We start from the raw sequence: 22,210 nt of genomic DNA on the forward strand, positions 1-22,210 counted from the left end.
ACTCCAATGGACTGTGGTGGGAAATGACAAACTTTATTAACAACAAAAGCAAGATCAGGGCGAGTGAGAGTGAGGTATTGAAGTGCACCAACAATTTGTTTATATGAGGTCGGGTTTGGATATGGATTACCATCATTGAGAGACAACTTGCAACCAGGTGCGAGAGGAGTAGAAATGAGTTTGGCAGCATCCATGCCTAACTGATGAAGGAGATCAATGACATACTTCAACTAAGAGAGAACAATGTTGCCTTGCACGTGTATAGCTTCAATGCCTAAAAAATAGTGTAAGGAGCCTAAATCTTTTAATGCAAACTCCTTGTTCAACACTGAGATGAGGTTAGTAACAAACAATGTAGAGTTATTGATAATTAGGATATCATCCACATAGATAAGGATGTATGCAAGAACAAAGTCATGATGATAAATAAATAAAGATGTATTTGCACGAGGGGCAACAAAACCAAGTTCTTGAAGAAAAATGCTTAGACAGTGAAACCAGGTTCGTAGAGCTTGCTTGAGACCACAAAGTTCCCTGTGTAACTTGCATACATGATTTGGATAATGAGGATCTGAAAATCCTGGAGGTTGAATCATATAGACCTCCTCTATCAGGCACCCATGGAGAAAAGCATTATGAACATCAAGTTAACGAATGTCTCAACCAAAGTGAACTACAATGACAATGATCACACATATGCTAGTGGGCTTAACTACAGGGCTAAATGTCTCAAAATAATCAACCCTTGCTTCTTGCATATATTCTTTGGCAACCAAGCAAGCCTTGTACCTTTCAATAGAGTCATTTGAGTGTCACTTGATTTTGAATATCCACTTGCACCCAATAACATTGTGACTAGGAGATGGAGGCTTTAGTGTCCATGCCCCATTTTGTATTAGAGCATTAAATTCTTGGAGCATAGTAGTGTGGGTCCTTGTAAGCTTGCAAAAAACAAGTGGGTTCATGATTACGATGAAGCGCAGTAAGGAAAATGGAAGATATGGGATACTTGGTAACACAAAAGGCTTTCAGTTTAAGGGAGCCAGTTTGGGACCAAGTAACCATGTGGTGAGTTTGAGGTGGTGGAGGAATAGACTCGAATTCTTGGGAATTAGAATCAAAACTTAAAGTAGGGGAAGGAGCAGAGGCTGGTGTTGTAGGAGAAGTGGGATGGGGAGACTAGGCTGGATGTGTTGCACCCACCGAGGCCTGCGTGGATCAAGTAGATTGATTGGGAGGGGGCTGAGCAATCGGATGTTGCGGCATGATAGGAAGAGAAATAGTGAGAAGAAAGACAATCGTAGGAATGCTAAGGGGCGAAGGTGATAAGTTGAGTGAAAAGGCTGGCATAGAAGCTTCTTTAAATGGGAAGAAAAATGTATAAAAAATCACATTTCTAGCAATCAAGGTCTTACCACTACGCTGGTCAAGACACACGTAACCTTTATGTTGGTTGCTATAACCAAGAAGGATACACCAAGTGCTACAAAAATCAAGTTTATGTTGGTTATAAGGGCGCAAGCACGGGTAACAGGCACACCCCAAAACTTTGAGAAATGTATACCCTGGGTCACGGTTAAAAAGTAGAAAATAAGCTGATTTCATATTTATGACAGACGAGGGAAGTCAGTTTATCAAATATGCAACTGAAATGAAGGCATAGTCCCAAAATTGCAGAGGAACTCCAGATTGAGTAAGAAGGGTTAATCCAGTTTCCATAATATACTTATGTTTGAGTTCAACGAAACCATTCTGCTCATGTCATGACTGTAAGTACACAAACACTGAGTGATATTCACCACCCCAATCGCTTTGAAGTGACTTGATGGATCAACCACAAATATTCTCAACAAGAGTTTTGAAAAACTCAAAAAACATCTAGCACATCAAATTTTTTTATAACACATAAATCCACTTAAATTTGGAATAAGTATCAATAAAGTGCACATAATACCTAAAACCTCTAGAAGAAGTGATTGGGGCAGGTCCCCACACATTTAAGAAAATTAAATCAAGAGGTCCAAACACTTTATAAGAAGAAGACTCAAATGGCAAAGTGTGACTTTTGCCTTGTTGACATGCTTCACAAACACTACTTCTAGAACATCACTAAAAGGAAGACCAAACTTCTTGACAAGATGAAGTACTACTCGCATGACCAGATGACCAATGCATTCATGTCACTGATCTATGGTGGTGCATTCTCCAACATTCACTTCCTTATTGCCCAGATTGGACTGTAAAAATTTGATTTTGTAAAGTCCATTATTACTTGTTCCCTGAGCCACTAGCATTCTCAGCATGCAATCCTTCACATAGTAAAAATCTAGGTGAAATTCAAAGTAGACATCATTATTCTTGAAAAAACGATGAAGATAAAAGATTCTTAGTAATGTCTGGAACATGTAGAACATCATGCATCATAAAGTTGAATTTACCAAAATTAACAAAAGAACTCCCAATATGATGAATATCCAAACCTGTACCATTACCCATGTGAACTGAATCACTACCTTGATAGTCTGACTGAATGAACAAGTTATTGAGATTGGCCGTAACATGGTGTGAAGCTCTAGAACCTAGGTACCATGCTCCATCATTAAAGATCTGAGATGGGGTAGTGTGATAAACTTCTGTTGTCGTGGGTTCCTTTTGGAATCGATAAGAGCGGCATTGAAGGGCGTTGTGGCCAACTTTACCACAGGCTTGGCATGTCAAGGGAGAAAGTGGTGGTTGGTTATTTGATTGTTGCTGTTGATTTTTGTTGTTCCAATTGTTATGACCATTGCAACCTCCTCCTCAGTCGCGATATTGATTGTTATTGCACCATTTTGATTTTCACGGTTAAACTGATTATTGTCATTTGTTATTTTGGCGATAGGTGACATTGACCTTGGGAATGGATGCCTTGGGCTCACTTTGATCAGTATTTCTTGTCCACCTTCTTTTCTTTTTTTGAATTTCTTAATGTCCTTGTCAGACTTATAGCTTTTCCTCTGATATTTGGATTTTCTTGGGACACAGTCAGTTTCTTCATCACCTGACATTGGTCTTTTGAGATTTTCTCATTTCCTTGCTATCCCTTTATGTCCCTATCTAAGTCATAGATTTTTCTATGAGATTTGGAATGAGAATTGCTTTTCTTAGGAATATAGGCTTCTTTCTCATCATTGGACGGACTTTCATCGTTAGATGAATCATAAACCTTCTATGTCATTTTCTTCTTTCTCATCTTATCTTTCTTAGGTTCTCTTCTTTTGGACATGTGGGATTTTGGTTTAATGTAATTCTCCTAATCACTTTCACTGAAGGAATCATCCTCATTTGAGGAATATCTCTTCTTGGATATTTTTTTTAATTTTCTTTCTTCCTTTTCAGCCTCCTTGTCCTTTTCTTGCTTGTTTGTATCTTTTTCCCACAAATTTCCTCTTCTTCCTCACTAGAAGAGTCATAAAATGAACCCCTTTTCTTCTTCTTAGGTTTTCTCACATTTTTCCTCATTCTTTTATTTTCCTTTCTTTTCTCGGATCTATGAGATTTTGATTTTCTCATAATCTCCTCTTAACTTTCACCAGAGAGTCGTAAGATGAATCTTCCCTCTTCTTTTCTAGGATTTTCTTTTCTTTTTCTTGATTTCCTTTTCCTGAGATTTTTTTCTCATGTATTTTCTCTCCCTCACTTTCCTAGGTATTGCCATCCTCTTTCTCATTTGGAGATTCCCCCCGTATCCTGGTCATTCGGGTCCCTTTCTTCCTCTTGGACCTCATGAATTTCATATCTCAAAACTAAGGCTTTTTGAGCTATTGTGAGTACCCTATATGACATTGGATCTTAGACTTGTTCATCCATCCTAGGCTCTTCAACTAAGAACTTGACATCACTAGTCGATTCTCCGATAACCCCTTTCTTAGATCTGCCCATGGTTTACGATGGCAAACAATATCACCTTGCACACAACTTCAAAAACCAGGGTATCTTAGTTAATAGGCTTTCATGCAGGCTCACTTTGGGGTTTTATAGGTAAAGAGGCGACCTATCAGATGTCCACTATATACCCAAGCTAATGCTTCTAGTATGTGTGAAACAATTCCAACTCCTTGGTCACCTGCCAATATACCTAAACTAATGCTCCTAGTACAAGGAAGGAGATCTTCCAATCCAAGAAATAGGACAAGGGATTTTGAAAACAAGAACAAAAGAAAATGAAATGGCCTTAACCTAGGAAGTAGGATAAAAGAGGAAAGAGCGCAAACACAATGCACATATTGTCTTCAAACAAGTTTTTGAAAGATCGTCGGGGGCAGACAAATATTTTTCTATGATCTACATGCCATGCAATGCAATGCCCCAACAATGTGTTGATGCTCAAAGAAAAGCTCAAAAAAGTCAAATTCCTAAGAAAATCTCAACAATAAAATAGTGGGTCCTACCGAGCATGCCAAAAATGAATCGTATGACTAAAATCCTACCTTTGAAAATCTTTTATTTGAAAAGAGATTATAGAAAAATATTTCTTTAGAAAACTGAGTTCTTTTCAAAGAGATATGGGGTCCGCACTAGTATGAGGTTAGACCGCTCCTCCCCAAGTGCTGATGGATAATCTAACCAAGGTTGAGATTTTTCTAAGAAGGTAATCCTCCAAAGCTTCTTCAAGCACCTATGAAGTAAGCCTATAGTGATAAACCCACCAAGGTTCAAACAAACAAAAAACAAGTGTGTGCAAGTTAGTAAAGTGTGTAAGAAAAAAAATCATAGGAAAAATAACATTAAAGAATAAGAGGAGAGAGAATACTTACTCGGGCTTCTAGCGAGCCCTAGCCCTTGCTCTATGAGCCAACAAAGTCTCCTTGCTCTTGTCGAGATTCCTATGCAAGAATGTCATTCCTCATAGAAAAACTACTTTAGAAAGCAAGAAAGAAGCAAAGAAGTAAACTATCCTAGGTAGGAAGAGTGTTAAACACTCTTTCATATTTTACAAGCTTGGTGGTCAACCAAGTGGGAAATCGAGTCCAAAACCTAGGAAAACTACCAAGGAAAGCTACCTAGATAAGATATCTAGCTTAGAAAAAAAGTTACCTGGAGGGGCCACTCCTAGATGTGAAGGAAGAGAAGGAAGAAGGTGGATGCTCCCAATTCTCCATCAAAGCACACATATTCAAGTAGAAAGGATCTCAAGATGTTTTTAAAATGAAGTGGGGAGTGTATTTATAGGTTTCTCGCCCATACTCTGCTCAAGATCGAAGATTTGGGTTGATCGGGATCAATGCCATACAAGAGCATTGGGACTGATCAATCGACACAAGATCCACTATATAGCACTGATCCAGCTAGGTCAAATCAGACTTGGATCAGTTCTTGATCGAAGTCTGGATCTGATCCAAGAGATGAGTGCTAAATCTAAGGTATGGTCATGATCGGATCAAGTCCATTTCTTTAATATGGCACTGATTCATATCAACTCTAGACCATGGGTCTGACACTAATCCAAACCAGCTCTAGACCATGGGTCTGGTGTAGATTCATAATGGATCAGATTTGGATTAAGACCAGATCTAAATTGGATCCAAACCCATATAGATCGACACCAAGTGAGAGATCTAGCTTCAATTTACTGGATCTAGATCTGAATCGGGTCGAATCTAAGTAAGATCATATCTAAATCCATTTAGATCGGTGACATATAAGAGGTCTAGCTTCGATCTACTGGTTTTGGGTCTGGATTGTGTCAAATTTGGATTTGAACCAAGTCCTGACCCACTTAGATTGGTGCCAGATAAGAGGTTTAGCTCTGATTTGGATTTAGATACAGATTGGGCCACTTTGGATCCAGATGGGTGGGTCTACCACTCAAAGAAGCTTCGGAAGATCACTTTCTCAGAAAAATCTCAACCTGGGTCCAATTATCCCTCACCATTTGGAGATGAACTGTTTGACCTTATATCAATGCTAAACCCACATCTCTTTGAAAAGAAGTTAGTTTTCTAAAGAAATATTTTTCTAAAATCTCTTCAAATAAAAGATCGGTAGGATTTCAGTCCTACACATATAAAGGTACATCAATATTACCTTATTGAGTTTCTCAATGTAATTGTATGATTCAATTAATATTTAATACATGAACACAAACTAAACCTGAAGTGCAATATCTTCCTGACAAGAGTATTGCCAACCACACACGACTTTGCATCATTGTAGGAAAACTGTTATATCCTTTGGCAATGGTTTCACTAATTTAAGGCAGTCACCCATTCAAAATTTGAACATTGATTGTTACACTCGAAAAATCCATGCCTATTGTGGATAACTCCCCTTGAACTAGATCTTTTCAGCCAATTTTTCAAAGTAAAATGGTAAGAAATAAAAAAAGTAAGATAAGGAAGAATCCAAAGTATGGGTTAACTCCATTATCTTCATCTATTCAGAGTTCGTCAAAAGCAATTGCCAACAATGTTAAATTTACTCTGCAATAAAATGTGATAAAGTAATTATGCACATTAAGTCTTGAGAAGACAGTGTTTTATGATATTTTTTTTATTTTTGAAAATAAACACTTGGCAAATGTATTCCTATCTTTGCCTACAGGCATGAAGCACAGATAGATCCTTAGAATGATGGAAATAAATGAAGACTAAATTATATGATTTTTTTTTTAAGATAGACTTTTTAAATAAAGTGATACTTCATTGTAATGAACTTTTATTTTTATGTTCATACTTTCATGCTTATTTTAGAATACTTGAGAATGAGCGGGTTTAATTAATATTTATGTTTAATTTAAATGTGACTTATCTGTCAAAGAAATTTAAGTGTCAATGATGCATTTACATCTGATTTAACTTTTCTCTTCATTTTTTGTTACTCAATTTTTAAAATACATACTCCAAACATGGTGAGGAACCAGTAGTTTTTTTATTTTTGATATTTACAAGAAGAAACCACCCCCAGGATCAGAGACCTAGTGGGGACAGCTCTGACAGACGTAGTTATGATCGCTGTCCTAGCAGCATAAAGCTCCGGCTTGCGCAAGGGGTGAAATCCTGAATCCGCTACTTATGCTTCCAAACAATAGAGGGAGCACACAACTCCTTTGAAATTCATTTCCCTTGAAGACCAGTTTCCCATTGAGAGTAGATAAGGTAAAATGGTGGGTTACAATGTCAAAGTAAAACACCAACACAAAATGTAACACCTGTTTTGTTTGGTACTTAAAGCAGTCGCCAAACAGGGGCAGAATCCAAGCCAAGGCACAAGTGTTGTTTCTGTATTAAACGTTTTGCCAAATTTGGTCTCAGAAGCGTTTTAGTGTAATTCAAAGCTCAGAACCTTAGGTCAAGATTGTGCACCTCTATCGATCCAATTATTAGTCGACTAGATTTTAGGTTAGACCTGTATTTCAAAAAAGAAATTCATGATATCCAGAACCCTTGTGAGACTGCAAGCAAAAGGCAAGTGCAGTTGAAAGCAAAAGGCGTTCTTGTCATTTGAAGCAGAAAAGAGAAAGAGTACAGCAAACAAGTATGCCTTAAACTAGGCAAGTTAAAGCAGGAAAGAAATAAAATGCCTTAAACTAGACAACTTACCTTCCCCGGATCAAACATGAAAGCTGGTTTGAGGATTAAATCCACACAGAGGGTAGCAGGGCCGTACCTGTGTTTTATGGGGCCTGAGGTGGAGGGAAAAAATGGGCTCCCTTCTGGGGCAGGGCTTCAAATTTTTTTGAGCCTCTATTAAAAATGAACTCCCTAAAAATAGGCCTCCTATTAATAGTAGAAGTCCGAGGGCAATATCTCGCCTCCAATTTTTTTGAGCTCCTATTGAAAATGAAATCCCTATTAAAAATGGGTCTCTAAATTTTTTTTTGGCCCAGGGGCCCCTCAGGCCCAAGTATTATTGGCCTCTTGACAGGTCCAGCTCAGGAGGGTAGCACTTTTTGGCTGTTCTTTTGTGTTTCTCGTCCAGCAAATTTAAAGGCCTGTTTGGGATAGGTAGCTGGGATGGGCGTTTATGGAGTTTATGCAGCAGCTGCTTTGCCAGCTGCCAAATTCATCCTTTAAATACAAAGGAGGAAGGGGCCTCACTTCCCATGCCAAATGCATAAATGGAGATTCCAAACGGGACCATCATAAGCGTTTGACCAAGATTTTGCCTCGGGAACACCAAATGCATGATCGCCCGTCCAGGTGCCGAGATTCCAAACAGGCCGTAAGACAGTCACACAGCTAATAAATGCAATCCAAAACTGGCAAAGTACCAAACCCCACCCCCACTTTTCCTTCCAAACGACCCAACTTTATCTTTGTTTCAATTTTTTTTAATAATCAAGGAAAAAGTTATTCACTCAGAAGTTCATCGGATCGAGTCCAAGTTGTTCCTAGCAGGGTTTAGACCAAATATATAACTAATTGGCTTTAATTCGAGTTAAGTTGTTATACTGAACGATTCAAAACCAGGACAAAAAATCCTTCCCCACCACAGCTCAGTGGTAGTACACATTCCTTTTTTTTTGTGAATGGTGTCTTTTAATCAGGTCTGCAAACGACCAGTTACTCTGCTCTTTCTAGAACAAACATTTTTTCTGCAACAATTGAATATCAATTTCACCAAGGCAGGTTAATTTCAAGATTTAACCTATTCATGTTCCATTGCCGAGATTTTGCAAGTGCCAACTTGATCCTTGTCTTTCGTACCATGATGTTTGGATGTTTATCTCACCTACTGTGAAAAGTAAGACAGAGATGTCAAATCTGTGTTTTGTCATGAAAACTGAATGAAACGAATGAGCCCTACGTAAAATGCTAACATCTTGATAAACAATGTGATAATTTCAAAAAACCACCTTAATGTATTGTTTTACCATGATTACAAAACGTTCTTTATATTTACCTTGCTTTAAAGTGTGTTTTTGTCTTTTATTTTTATTTTAATATCTCCTAATTTTATATATCAGAAAATTTTCATACTTTTTCAGAAACACAGAACACATGACATTATCTAAAAAAATGAATGACACACATTCTATCTTGTTAGTCCACAAGGGCTTCGCCTTTTAGGTTAAGGGCGACCAGGGTTCGTCGTCTGATACAAGATGATCATGGTTCGAAACTCAAGGAGGTCATACCTTGTCATGTGGTCAAAGCTCGACATACTTTCTGGTGGGCACCTATTTTATCAACCAGGCGTTCTTTTTTCTCTCTCTTTTAATTTTTACTCCGAAAAAAACCACCTCATAACAACGTAAAACTCTTAAGACTTTCCCTCGCCTTAGAAAGTTACCACTAATGGTCTTTGAAAGACTAAAAAATAAAGAGAGGGAACAGTTTTATCAGCCGTCACACTCCTCCAGAGACCACGCTACCCCACCAACACCGCAACACGCCCTTCCCATTCTTCTGGTCTGTCGCATATATTCCTCTCTCTCTCTCTCTCTCTCTCTCTCTCTCGTTGGTTCAACTTTGCCAGCCCAATTCAGAAGAAATCGTAGGCCCCACTCATTCCCCTTCACTTCGCCACACTTTTTCTCTCCTTTTGAAGCCTCCCATCCCTGGCAGTAAAACCAAAACCAAAACCAACACAAATACTCTTCAGATCTGAACAGTAATAAGAAGCAGCAGAAGAAGAAGAGTATGCGCAAAAGAAAACCAAGAAACCAACAAAATCAAGAGATGGGTATTTGATAGCTCCCTCCCTTCGAGTGCTTCGGTGAAGATATGGATCCCCCAACGGGTTTTTGGTCTGGTCTGTGTAGCCTCTTGTACTTCTTGCCATTCTTTGTGGGTTTGCTTCTTCTTGGCGTGATAAAAGGTGAATACTCATCTTCCTTTCTTCATGGTTTCCTTTATTTTTCACGAATGCGATTTGAGATGGAGTTTGCTCCTCAGGTGTGATCTTTTGCCCGGTAATATGCCTTATCATGACAATTGGTAACTCCGGGATCATCTTGGGCCTATGGCCTGCTCATGCCTTTTGGACTTGCTACTGCACAATTAGGTAATCCTTTCCATATATGTGCATACATGTCTTTATAAATGGTATGCATGTGCAGAGAAAGAAGAAGAAAAGAATTAAAGTAGATATAACTTTGGTTTTTCTATTAATGCAGAAGCAAACTGCTAGGACCAGTTCTGAAGACAGGATTGTGCCTCTGCATGATTGTTCTATGGGTTCTTTGGCCATTAGCAGGTATAATTGGTAGTGTTCTGGCTGGTGCCGGGTACGGCTTTTTATCTCCGTTGGTAGCTACATTTGAGGCTGTTGGGCAAGGGAAAAATGATGAATTCATCCACTGTCTGATTGTATGTAGGCAATCTTTTTTCTTCTTTGTACTCATGTGCCCCCCATGTGTTCTTTCTTTTCTTTTCTTGTTTGGAAATTTTTACGATTTTCAGAGGTTTGTAGGATGGTACATGCAGTTCGGTGAAAGGGAGCTTTACTGTGGTGCGGGATTTTGCGGACGTATGCTTCCACTCCTACTTCTCAATCATGGATGACTTGATTACTCACGAACCTCCAGATGGGAAGCCACTAGATATAAGGTCGGTTTATTTCAAGCATCTTGATTTCCAATAGCTTTTGAACATGTTGCGTATGGATCCACCATGATTTTTGGGCATAATAAGTTGATCCCTTAATCTCCAGTGACTGACATTCATACATACATATATGTGCGTATGTGGTAAGTATTTGTTGCTATTGAAGGTACCATAGTATTGAGTTGAAATCACCATTTTTTCATTTTCTTTGAACTTTTTTCATAAATCATACCCTACATATTGGTGTACATAGTTTGTTTGGTAGAAAAGGGCTTTTGGATTGCATTTTTGTAACATGCAAGAAGGCTTTTTAGTGGTTTAAAATATCAACGGCCAACAATGTACCCAAAATTTTGACTCAAAAGGTGTTTTTGTGCCGGAAAATCATGATTCAGTATAGATTTCTGCAATGGGTGTCATCATGAATTTGTTTTCTGCATTAACAATGTAGTGGTAAATGGCAAATTCTCGAAGAAATTTGGTTGGGCATGTTTGCTTTGGTCACAGGTGAGGATGAATAATCACAACTGAGAAGGTACAAGCTGGGATTGTTGGTCACAAGGTCAATCTCATGACCAACTTTCACAAGATTCAAGGCAAAAACAATCACAACTGACAATTACAATCACATGTACTTTTTTCATGCTTCACTAACCTTGAGAAAGTGTGGTGATTGTGATTTAAAATCACATCTTAAGAGAATCAAAGAATGACAGGGCATTACAAACATGCCCGAAGTCAAGTCTTTATTCATGAATCCCTTTTTCTTCTCAATGGTCAAGCTGGGGGCATAGTGACAAAAGTTAAAAATGGCAAAATATCGACAGCCAAAAACTAGCGAGAATTTGATTTTTTTTGAAAAACTTGCATTTTTTGGTAAAATCTCGGCAATAAAAAATAAATTTTTTTATAATGAAATATAAATGCAAATATTTAAAAATAAAATCACATGGTTTTTTCATGATAAATAGCCAATACAAACATAAATATCGCATTTTTAAATGCAATATTTATGTTTTGACGAAAAACTCATGAGAAAATGAAAATATCACAAGAAATTACCATTTTTAACTTTCAGGTAATTTCTCGTGATATTTTCATGAGATTTTCATAAATCTCATGAGATTTGTCACTATGGCTGGGGGACAGTCCCCGAGGGGGCTTGCATTGGAGATCCCTTGGTAGGGATAGTGCAACAACTCTAACCAGCCCATCTATCTTATTCAACCTATTAGTCAAATCTTTGGCACTGGAAAACATCAGGAAGGCGCTCATTATGATCTAGTTGATGTTTCTGTTAGTAATTCATGAGCAAGAGTGCCTCATAGATGCTTAGTAGTGAAAGCAAATGTATTTAAGGGAAGTTATCTAAAAGTGTGAACATATTTCTTGAAATCAAATGGGATGAAATCATGGCCTGATACGGGTAATTTTGTTTTTCTTAGCAGCATGTACTTGCATAATTGTATATCTGTCATATCATCTTGGTTAGACAATTGTGGGGCATTTTTCCTGCTTACCTTCAAATTAGGGACTTTTTTCTTGAACATGCAATTTTTTTCTCAAGCCGTGGTCTGCTGTCATTGGCTAGATAGAGACTACTGCTTTCAGCTGGATGCCAGCTTGGATTAGATCTAGAGATTTCATTAGCAGTACCTTCTTGGATTTAATTAAAAGAGTTATATTTATATCATGTTCATCCATCATTGGAAAAGCATTGGATGATTCAATAACTCATTAACAGCAAAATCCAAATCTAGTTCTGCATGGCTTTGTGCTCAGTTATCAATAAATATTAAATCATCCTGGTGTCTCTTTCAGAATTGGTTGAATTTTTCCTGTATTGATGTAATTCTTATTAATTTTCTGCTTCTTTGAGGATTGTGGACCTTATGCTCACAGGACTATTATTTGTTTCTTGAAACCTAGTTGCTCAAACCATCAGGGTGGGGTATTCTGAAATGAAATAAACAAAATTACAATAGATGGCCACTAAGGGCTACAAGAAATCACAAACACAAAGTGGTCACTAATGGAACCAAATACAATCCCACAAAGGAGATACATAATAACACTTCACAAGAGAGCCAAAAGTAAAAAATATGATTGTATTAATTCACAAAATTCTTAGACATTCTTTACAATAGAGAGAATGTGTAAAACCCGAGATTTTTTCTTTGGTAATTAAAGTAAATAAATGATGAATTATTGGTGCATCTATAACAATATTCCGAATTCTTAATTTTCTTGATTTCAATTAATTATTAATTTTTGTCTCCAATTATGAAGAATATTGCAAAAATAATTGTAAAAGCTAAAGTATGAGGACTAAACAAGAGTGGTGTTAGATCTTAAACCTTGGTTTTGGATCTAAATTTGGCATTTGGATCCAATATGGATCTGAGGTGGTATTGGATCTGAGGTGGTATTTGGATTGAATCTAATTTAGAATATTAATTGGATCCAATGGTAATGGATTGGACCCTCATAGGGGACGTCCTATGTGGACTCCATTTGGATCCCAGAGTCCATATGAGTTAAAATCTTATCTAGTTTTAATTTAGATAAATAAATGAATAAATAAAAAAACAATTAAGATTTTAATTAGAAAATTTAATTAAATTATTAATCAAGATATTAAAGAGGGTGGGACATCCCACACCTCTTGAATAGATAAAAATTTAGTTAGAATTGTTAGTGGTTAGTTGTAGATGTAACGACCTCAACTCATACCCCTTAAAAATGCGTTTTTTTTAAACTTTGCGGAAATCTTTTCAGACACCCGGAGCCTTTACAATTCCATTCACAATTGGATAACTAAACAAACTACCAGGGATCTTACATTCATCATCCGCCCATAGCAAGCCAAATTTTATTAATTAAGTAAGAAAAGTAGTCTCGAGACAAGTGCATAAGAAAAATCAGAGTGCAAAGGAAAGAAAAACAGAGTCACGTTGTCCACCTATGAAGTTGTCTAGTAAACGTGTAACACTCGTAGCTCTCTCAGAAGCGAGTCACTTCACTGATCCTCTGAAGCTATGAAAAACAAAAAAAATATTGTGTCAGAAATTCGAGTAATTCTGTGTACGAATCTCTCTAATGAAATAAATGAGTATAAAGAATACAAATAAGATTCATTCAATAACTTAGAGGAATACTATTGCAATAAGAACATGGTTTAAATAAGCATTTAGAACATTCAGCATGCAACAAGATATAATATCATGCATTCAATCATACAGGTCAAGTAGAGAAACAAGTAAATATTCATGATCTAATGCATAACAGAGATATGTATGATTTCAATGCAATGCATGAATACTTTATTATCTTTGATCAAGTTCTCCTATTATATGCATGCCCCTATTAGAATGCACACAATTTAAGTTCTTTTTATTACCGTTGCCCGTTGATATACCAAACAAGTAAAATTTTTCGAGGTCAAGTAGGGTTCCCAGGGTAACTTAACACACAAGTTGTATTTTATTATTAGGTTTCAAACTTAGCTCTCGATCAAATCACCTTCGGAATATTAGACCTCCTCATCTAATGTCGAGACACTAAGGACCTCTACATCCAATAGTGTCACTTTCTTGGTATACCAAAACAACAACTGTGTCTACTCACCACCCCCAGTTATAGTGGTGGACTCCCTAAAACCGTGGTCAGGAGAAAGAACTTCAATATCGTGTTCAGAGGTAATCAATAATGCACATGGAGTTTTTGTATCCTCGTGGTCTCCCAAAACCGAAACTCTAAGATTCTCATTCTAACTACGGGAGATCTCAGAACGTATATTATACTGTTCTTTTATCTTTAGCTTGATATTAAAGGTCAATTATTTAATTTGCAATTTCGCATGCAAAAGCAAAGGCACAAGATCCGTATATTCCCCTGCGAAAACCATCACGAGACCACCGCCCTCGGAAAAACATAGAACAGTGCAATACAATGCAACAACATTAATGTGATTTTTGCGATGCATTTAGATAAATAACAAAGGAGCAAACCAAAACTCGAGACTCTCGAGGCCTGCGATGACTCATTTCGATCATCGATGCATCATATGCAAAAATCGTGAATAATATACCACAATGTATTACTTTTGAATGCTTCATAATGCACATTCATATATACCATTTAAAGATGTGCATAAAATCATAATATGCATATGCATGTGCATAAGTTCACAACTTCATATTCATTGCATGCTTTCATTCGATTCGCACATTCATGTCAATTGCATGATTTCATTGAATGTACATATTCATTGCATGCTCTCACTCAATACCCAAATTCATGTCAATGCATAATTTCATTTAATGCGTATATTTATGTCAAATGCATGCTTTAATTCACATGGTCACGTCACATGCAAGGTTTCATTCATGAATCTCTTCACTTAAACATGTGGCTACTTATGCAATTATACATATGCAACATAAATCTAAAATTTCAGATTTGCACATGCTCACGAAAATACACATGTAATTAACATTGCATTTAAATATTAGTCACCCAAAATTAATCAATCATAAGCATGCACAATCAGTTTCTAGCATGCACATAGCCGAAGCATTCACCACGGGCGAAATCTGGAAATTTACAAAGACACAACATATAATAAATTTTTTTTTTGTAAAACAAGAATCCAGCACCCACATATATTTTTTTTATATACGTGACCCAGCCGACCTAGTCGGCTGGGTTTGGCACGCTGCCAAACCCACCCAGCCGACCCAATCGGCTGGGTCAGTTTCCTAGCCCAACCAACCCAATCGGCCGGGGCTGATTGCCCACGGCTCAGCCGACTGCAGGTCGGCTGGGCCCAACATTTTCATAACTGTTTTTTTTTTGTACAGTCGGCTGGGTCAGCCCTAGCCCAGCCGGCTTGGGCCAACTGCCCCACAACAACACATATATGAATTTCTTTCTTTGAGCTATGCGTGAACTATGCATAGTTACATGAATAATAATAAAAAAATGTTGTAAACATGTTCATGTTCACATATGCTTACCAAAACAAATTAAAACCTATACATGTCCAGAAATATCATATGAGCCATAAGCTTACTTGAAAATACTCATTCAAGAATGCATATATATTCAATGTTTTCAATAATTACATACAACATGATTTCAACATATATTATCATGCATATACTTAGTCCATACCATGATCCATCCATAGAAATCGATATTCATCAAAGAGGGTTCTAAAAGAACCACTCCTTCATCAATAAAAATTTTGTTATAACATGTACAATTTTTTTCCATGAAAAAGATGAAAGAAAAACAAGAATTCAGCCATGGAGGAAGATCCATGGATGCGTTTTTGAGAAATCAGCCATATAGACGTTTTTCCATGTATTACCATCCAAGATATTGCATAAAATCGAACAGGCATTCGATTTCTCACTTGAATCTAAAAGAGGAGACCTGTACCTTTGCGTGAATCGAGAAAAAGAACAAAATCAATGGTGGAAACTACGAATAATTGAAGAAGAAAGCCCTCTTCTTCTTCTTCCTCTCTTTTCCTCTCCTTTTCCCTCTCCCTTTTTCTCTCTCTTCCTCTCTTTTTCCTTTTTCTTTCTCTATTTTTTTTTGTATTTATAAGCTAATAAGTGGGGGGGGGGGGAACGCCCCCCCTTCTCCAGCCCATTCTAAATGGGCTGGAGAAGCTCATTCTAAATGGGCTGGAGAAGAGAGAGTTCTCTCTTCTAAAAACTCCTCTTCTAAGGGTTTTCCGAAAATTTCGGAACTCTTAAGTTGACTTTTCAAAACTTTATTTTATTTGGAACTCCTTGCTTCTCAAACCTTCTTAGATCTTTCTAGAAGTGTTCAAGGGCTCTTATAAGAGTCCTAAACAAATGTCAAAATAAATTTTCGGAGTTATATTTAATTAATTAATTATTTGATGTTAATTATTAAATAAATTTTCAGAGGCTTCCAAAAATTACCAAATTAACTTAGGAGGCTTCTTAATATTAATAAACCCCAATTTAAAGGTTTTTGATGAATTTAAAGGCATTGATTTGGATCTGGATCCAAAATCTAAATCCATCTCAGAAACCCAAATGGGTCTTGAGCTGAATTAAATCCAGATTAATATGGGTCTTGGATAGTGTCCAAATCCATATTAATTTGAATCAAATCCATATTAATTTGAATCAAATCCCTTAAATCCGGTCTGATCCAGTTCCGGATCCGAATCAACAAACTGCTCAATTTTTGAAAAAATGCGATTTTCAGGCCAACCGTAGCCCGAATCAAGAAAAATAAAATATCGTTGCGCTCAGTATTTCGAGACGCATCTAACGATATATAACTTGAATTTCGCTTCTGAAATTCGTCCAAAAATAACCCGAATTTCACTCGAATTTTGCTTGAATTTAAAGGTCGAAAATAAATCTCTTTCTCACGCTTCGATTGGCTCGTCTCGACCTTATCGATGAGATCTGGGCCAAGCCCAGACTCAAAAGCATCTGTCTAAGATCGACGCTCAAATGATTTTTCTCCGACTTAAGTACAAAAAATATGCGACATTACAGTAGAATAGTCAAACTTAAGAATCCTAATTAAATAAAATTTTTAGAAAAATCAAATAATAAATGAGGAAGGACTCTAGAAGATAGGGTTCTTCTCAAAAAGGACTCCTCTCCCCCTCCACACGATTTTTGAGGGGAGAGTCCTTCATCAATTAGGCTAGGGCTTGGTAAGAGGGTTATTTATACCCCCTCCCACACGCCCCTTTCATTTTTTCAGAAGAATTCTCTCTCTCTCTTTTCTTTTCCTTTTTGTTCCTCTTCTTCCTCTTCTCCTAAAAACACCTAGCCATTAAACCTACAAAACCTTTGGTGGTTGTGGTGGTGTAGAGATCAGATTACCTGATTTCCTTTTTGTTTAAAGAAACTATCGAATTTTCAGGTAAGATTTACGTAGTAGATGTTTGGTATATACATTAAGCGTGCATTGATGAATAATATATTATTTCAGAAGTATATTTACATGTCTAGATCTGTTATACACGTTTTCTTGTATAAAGAAAACATTATTTGGATTTGCAAAGGGTGAATCATGGGTTTTTCATCAAAACGATTGTGAAAAGCATGTCTAAATGGGGTTTATTTGTTGATTCGAGTTAGATTCAGTCATAACGTGTTTATTTTTTATAATATTCATAAGTTAACTCTTATTAGATCCGGTTAAATCCAAAATAGTGAGATTTCAAAGGTTTTATGGTCTCAAGAAATTTTTTAGCAAAAACATTTTTTGCGAAACCTAAGTTTGAGATAACTGATAAATTATTCTTAACCAGTTTTAGAAATAATTCGATATCTCTTCGAATATTAGTCCAAAAAATCTAAATAAAAATACTGGATTAATCTACTCATCTTGGGCTTGATTTTAGAATCTTTTTTTACCTAATTTGGATTCGTATTGAGAAAGAAACGTTTGTCCTAACAGAGCTCTAGTTTCAGGCTCTAGTTAGAGGATTGTTTCGACCTACCTCTGATGGAAGGTATAAATGCTCAAGCAAAATCATTCCGAATATTTTATAAAAATTTTGGGTGAAGTCTAACATATAATAGAAGACTCTGTAAAATGAGTTTTGTCAAAAACGTTTTATATAAATTTAAAGAAAAACACTAATCTGATAAAAATCTTGCAGTTTACAAATTCTGGATTGAAATTCTTTCATAATAGGATTTCATAAAAGATTTTTAATTATTTTTCTACTCATTATTTTTAAGATCGACTTGTTGGATTGTATTCTTGATAGGTACAAGTAGCCATAGTAAAAATATGGTGATTTTATACTCGATCTGCTATTTCTGGTAGATTTTGTAAAAACATGTTATCAAGGATCCAAATTTTCCTAAAGACTTGTACTTGTGATTAGATAGTACCATGTTTGGATCTTATTGTTTTACTATTTTTCTGATATAGTTTGCATATTATCAGTGTTAAGGCACCTTATTGAATCATAAACAAAGGGCAAACCATTGAGAAAGAACTGAATTTGAATTTATGCAAGTTGTAATTGAAAGATATTGTCAAAGCTTGATTATTATGGAACTTAACTGTTTTGGTTGATTCCAAAGAAGAGTATTTTTATTTATGTGATTGTGTTCAACATATTTAGCATGTTAAATATCTGAGTTCATACTGGACTTAATGATAATTGAATGGGTTGCATTTAAGAGAATTAAACCCCTAAATTTCTCAGAAATCGATTTAAGGTTTTCGCTCTTTTTTGAAATTCGATTCTTATAAATGAATATGTTATTGAGATGTGATTTTTCTAAGTTTTATGTGTTTTCGACTTGTGTGTTTTTGGTTATGGGTTAGTTATAGTAGATTAATTGATTCAATCTATTTTAATCCAGTCTGATATAATTTGATTTACTGTAAAATCAAGACATTAATCAGAGTCATGTTAATTACTCGATAAGGGTTTTTGGGAGCTCTTATCAGGAAAGTCGGGGTTTGTGGTTCTAATTATGTTTAGATGTTTTCTTTAAAAATTTTATAAATTCAGTTTTGAATTATATCAGATCTGATATAAATATTTATGATAGAGATAAATGTGAGTTCGATCATAATAAGTTATGGTTTCGGTGTAAGGATGCCATGCTTTTGAGAAATAAGCTCCTACACAAATTTGCATTTGATATTCATGATTAAATCCATTTATGACAGCTTAAGGGTATTTATTTTTTTGATAAATTGAGCATGAGCGTGATCTTATTTGCAAAACATGTGGAAGATGTAAATGAACATGTTGATTGCATGGTGATTTGGCAAAACATGTTTTAGTTGTGTGGTTTTGGGTTACTCTAGCCGCGGGACCTACATAATTTGACAGTGATTTAGAACTGTGGTTCTGTAAACACCCCAAATTTTCACCCTCATTCACAAACACTTACCTCCTGTCACTGGGACCCACTCTCTGTAGTCTTCAGGGAGCCAATTGGTTGATATTTGAGTCAGGGATATTCATAGCCCAAATTTTACAAAAATTTCAATACTCCATCCTACAATCAAGATTCAATCCTTATTTTGGCTCAATTTCAATTGTCAGTTCTCATCCTCGGATGAGAATCTCCAAATTCTTTGTCTCTGCCAGGGGTCCGGGATTTCAAGTCCCTCATCCAGGGTTTACATTTCATGTATCATTGCATATCACTGCATGCATTTGGCATATCGCTTCATTGCATTGCATGACATTGCATGTCATTACATCTCATTATCGAGATCCAGCACTTATATTTTCAAAATATTGAATCCAGATTCGAGTTTTAAAACTTTTCTTTCGAAATCAATTTCAAAACCTAGGTTTTGAATCAACATTTTTTTATTTGTTAACCCCCAGGATCTTCTTTTCTTCAGAAAAACAATCTGGGTTTGTTTTAAAGCCAATTTTTAACTGATTTCAATCCTCAGATGAGACCCAGCTAGGTGGTGTCACTTCTGGATTCTTTCATTTATCAAATTTCTCAAAAATCTCACAGTCCTAGTTGGATCAGGACTCTGTCTTTTCATCTTTTTAAACCTTTTTCAATTCTCCATTTTGATTTTAAACTAGACGTAGTCATATTCCTTGCACATTCTTTTCATTTTGGCCACTAAAAATGAACAGTCCAATACACAAAATGTTTTGGTTACATATATATATATATATATATATATATATATATATATCAAGGTGGTGCTCATGGTGGAAACAATTTTCGAGGTGGAAGAGCACATGGGCATCATGGACAAGGAGGTCGTGGGCTTCTTCCCACTCCGAATATATCAGGAAACTCTATTGTGGGAAATCAAAATATTCCTACATGCTTTCTGTGCAATAAAAAGGGACATATCAAAGCAAATTGTTGGTTCAACCCTCAAAACAAAAGCAGAAGTAACAAAGTAGAGGGAAAAAGGGAAACTGAGGGATCAAAGTCTTCTGGAGATGTACAACAACTCTTACTTGCAGCTTTATCACAGATGAATATTAAGCAAAATGATCAGGGAGAGTGGTATATAGACTATAGAGCAACCACTCACGTGACAGGTAATTCGGTTAAACTCACTAACTTATCTCCTTATTTCGGAAAAGACAGTATTATTACTGGCGATAGAACATACCACCCTATTACTCACACTAAAAATACATAAATTTCACTGTCATCTTCTAGTCTTAATTTGTTTCGTGTTTTTCTTGCTCCTAATATAAAAAAGAATATTATTTCTGTATCTAAGCTTGTTGATGATACAAATTCTTCAGTCGAATTTACCCCATCTGTGTATGTCAAGGATCTTCAAACGAATGAGACGTTCGCTAGAGGGGAGTGACGAGGGAATATGTACGTCTTCAACAAGGATCTTTCTACTGCTGTCTTGAAACCATCTTTTGTCTCGAAGTTGTCATCACAACTTCTAGAGTCAAGTTCTTCTAATGTTTTGAGTATGAGTCAATGCAATAAGCCATATATATGGCATGGTCGCCTTGGTCACTCTAGTCGTACTTTCATTGAAAAGCTTGTGTCGAATAATCTTGTTCCAGAGTCTGGTTTCCTTTCTGAGTCTAATGTTAAGAAGTATTTCAGTTGTCAGTTATGCAAGAGTCGTGTTCTTCCATTTTTATTCATAAATAAAAGAGCTTCAAGACCTTTTGAAATTGTGTATTCTGATGTATGAGGACCTGCTCTTGTATGTTCCTCTTTTGGAAGTCGATATTATGTTTTTTTTATAGATAGTTATTCCCGCTATACCTGGATACACTTCATGAAACACAAATCTGAAGTCTTTGAGTTGTCTCAAAAATTTTGTGCAATGGTTAGAAATCAAATTTCCACCAATGTCGTGCATTTCCAATGCGATGGGGGAGGTGAATATTCCTCAACCGACTTTATTGATTTTCTTCAAAATAATGAGATAAGTCGGCGAGTATCTTGCCCCCATACACCTCAATAAAATAGAGTGATTGAACGGAAACATCACCATATTGTTGAGAGTGCCATGAGCATGCTCTATGACAGCAATGTTCCCACTTCTTGTAGATAAATCTCTTTATTTTGTTCTTTTTGAACATCACCCGTGCATATTGATAAATCTCTAAGAAATAAGTTCCAGGATAAGGCCTCTAAATGTAGATTTATGGGGTATGCAAAAGACTACAAGGGCTATAGATGCTATGATCCCATTACCAAACGTGTTAAAATCTCCAGAAATGTTTTGATGAATAGAATTTTGAAGGTGAGCTTTCATCTCAGCAAAGTCAGCCTTGCAATATAGAAGTCTACGATCCGTGGATGAGTGCAAACTTGTTTGCCAGTGAAAGGCAGTTTAGTCAATCTTCTTGTGACAAAACTGAGATAAGGGAGGAAGATCATCAAGATCAGCTCATGTCAGAAGAAGCGGAACCTGCTGCATCTGAAGGTTTTAAAAAAAATTCAGGCCAAGTATATGCTAGAAGAGATAAGGATCCTTCTTCTGACAATGCAGAAGAGAGCATAAATCAACCCACTGTAAGGAGGTCTGTAAGAAATCATCCAATTCAGAGATGAGTTAGCTATGACAATTTTTCTCTGGATTTTCAGTTATTCATGTCACAGGTTGAGAGACAAGATGAGCCTATTGCATTTCATCAAGCCATCAAGTCACGTAAGTGGATTGAGGCAATGAATGAA

The 22,210-nt window shown here is 36.4% G+C and overlaps 1 protein-coding gene across 2 annotated transcripts in view; it reads left to right on the forward strand.

Moving 5' to 3' along the window:
* Positions 1–9,448: 9,448 nt before the first annotated feature.
* The window catches only part of LOC149829725 (putative membrane protein At3g27390), a 54,612-nt gene continuing 41,850 nt past the window's right edge, over positions 9,449–22,210 (forward strand). For both annotated transcript variants that reach the window (XM_090016069.1, XM_090016070.1), the window contains exons 1-4: positions 9,449–9,801; positions 9,879–9,987; positions 10,100–10,292; positions 10,396–10,532. In XM_090016069.1, the coding sequence (XP_089872195.1) occupies positions 9,708–9,801; positions 9,879–9,987; positions 10,100–10,292; positions 10,396–10,532 (533 nt within the window). In that variant the 5' untranslated portion in view covers positions 9,449–9,707. The remainder of the gene's footprint in view (positions 9,802–9,878; positions 9,988–10,099; positions 10,293–10,395; positions 10,533–22,210) is intronic.

This window comes from Nuphar pumila, chromosome 8 (genome assembly GCF_984573655.1).
Source record: "Nuphar pumila chromosome 8, dmNupPumi1.hap1.1, whole genome shotgun sequence".
Taxonomy (NCBI): domain Eukaryota; kingdom Viridiplantae; phylum Streptophyta; class Magnoliopsida; order Nymphaeales; family Nymphaeaceae; genus Nuphar; species Nuphar pumila.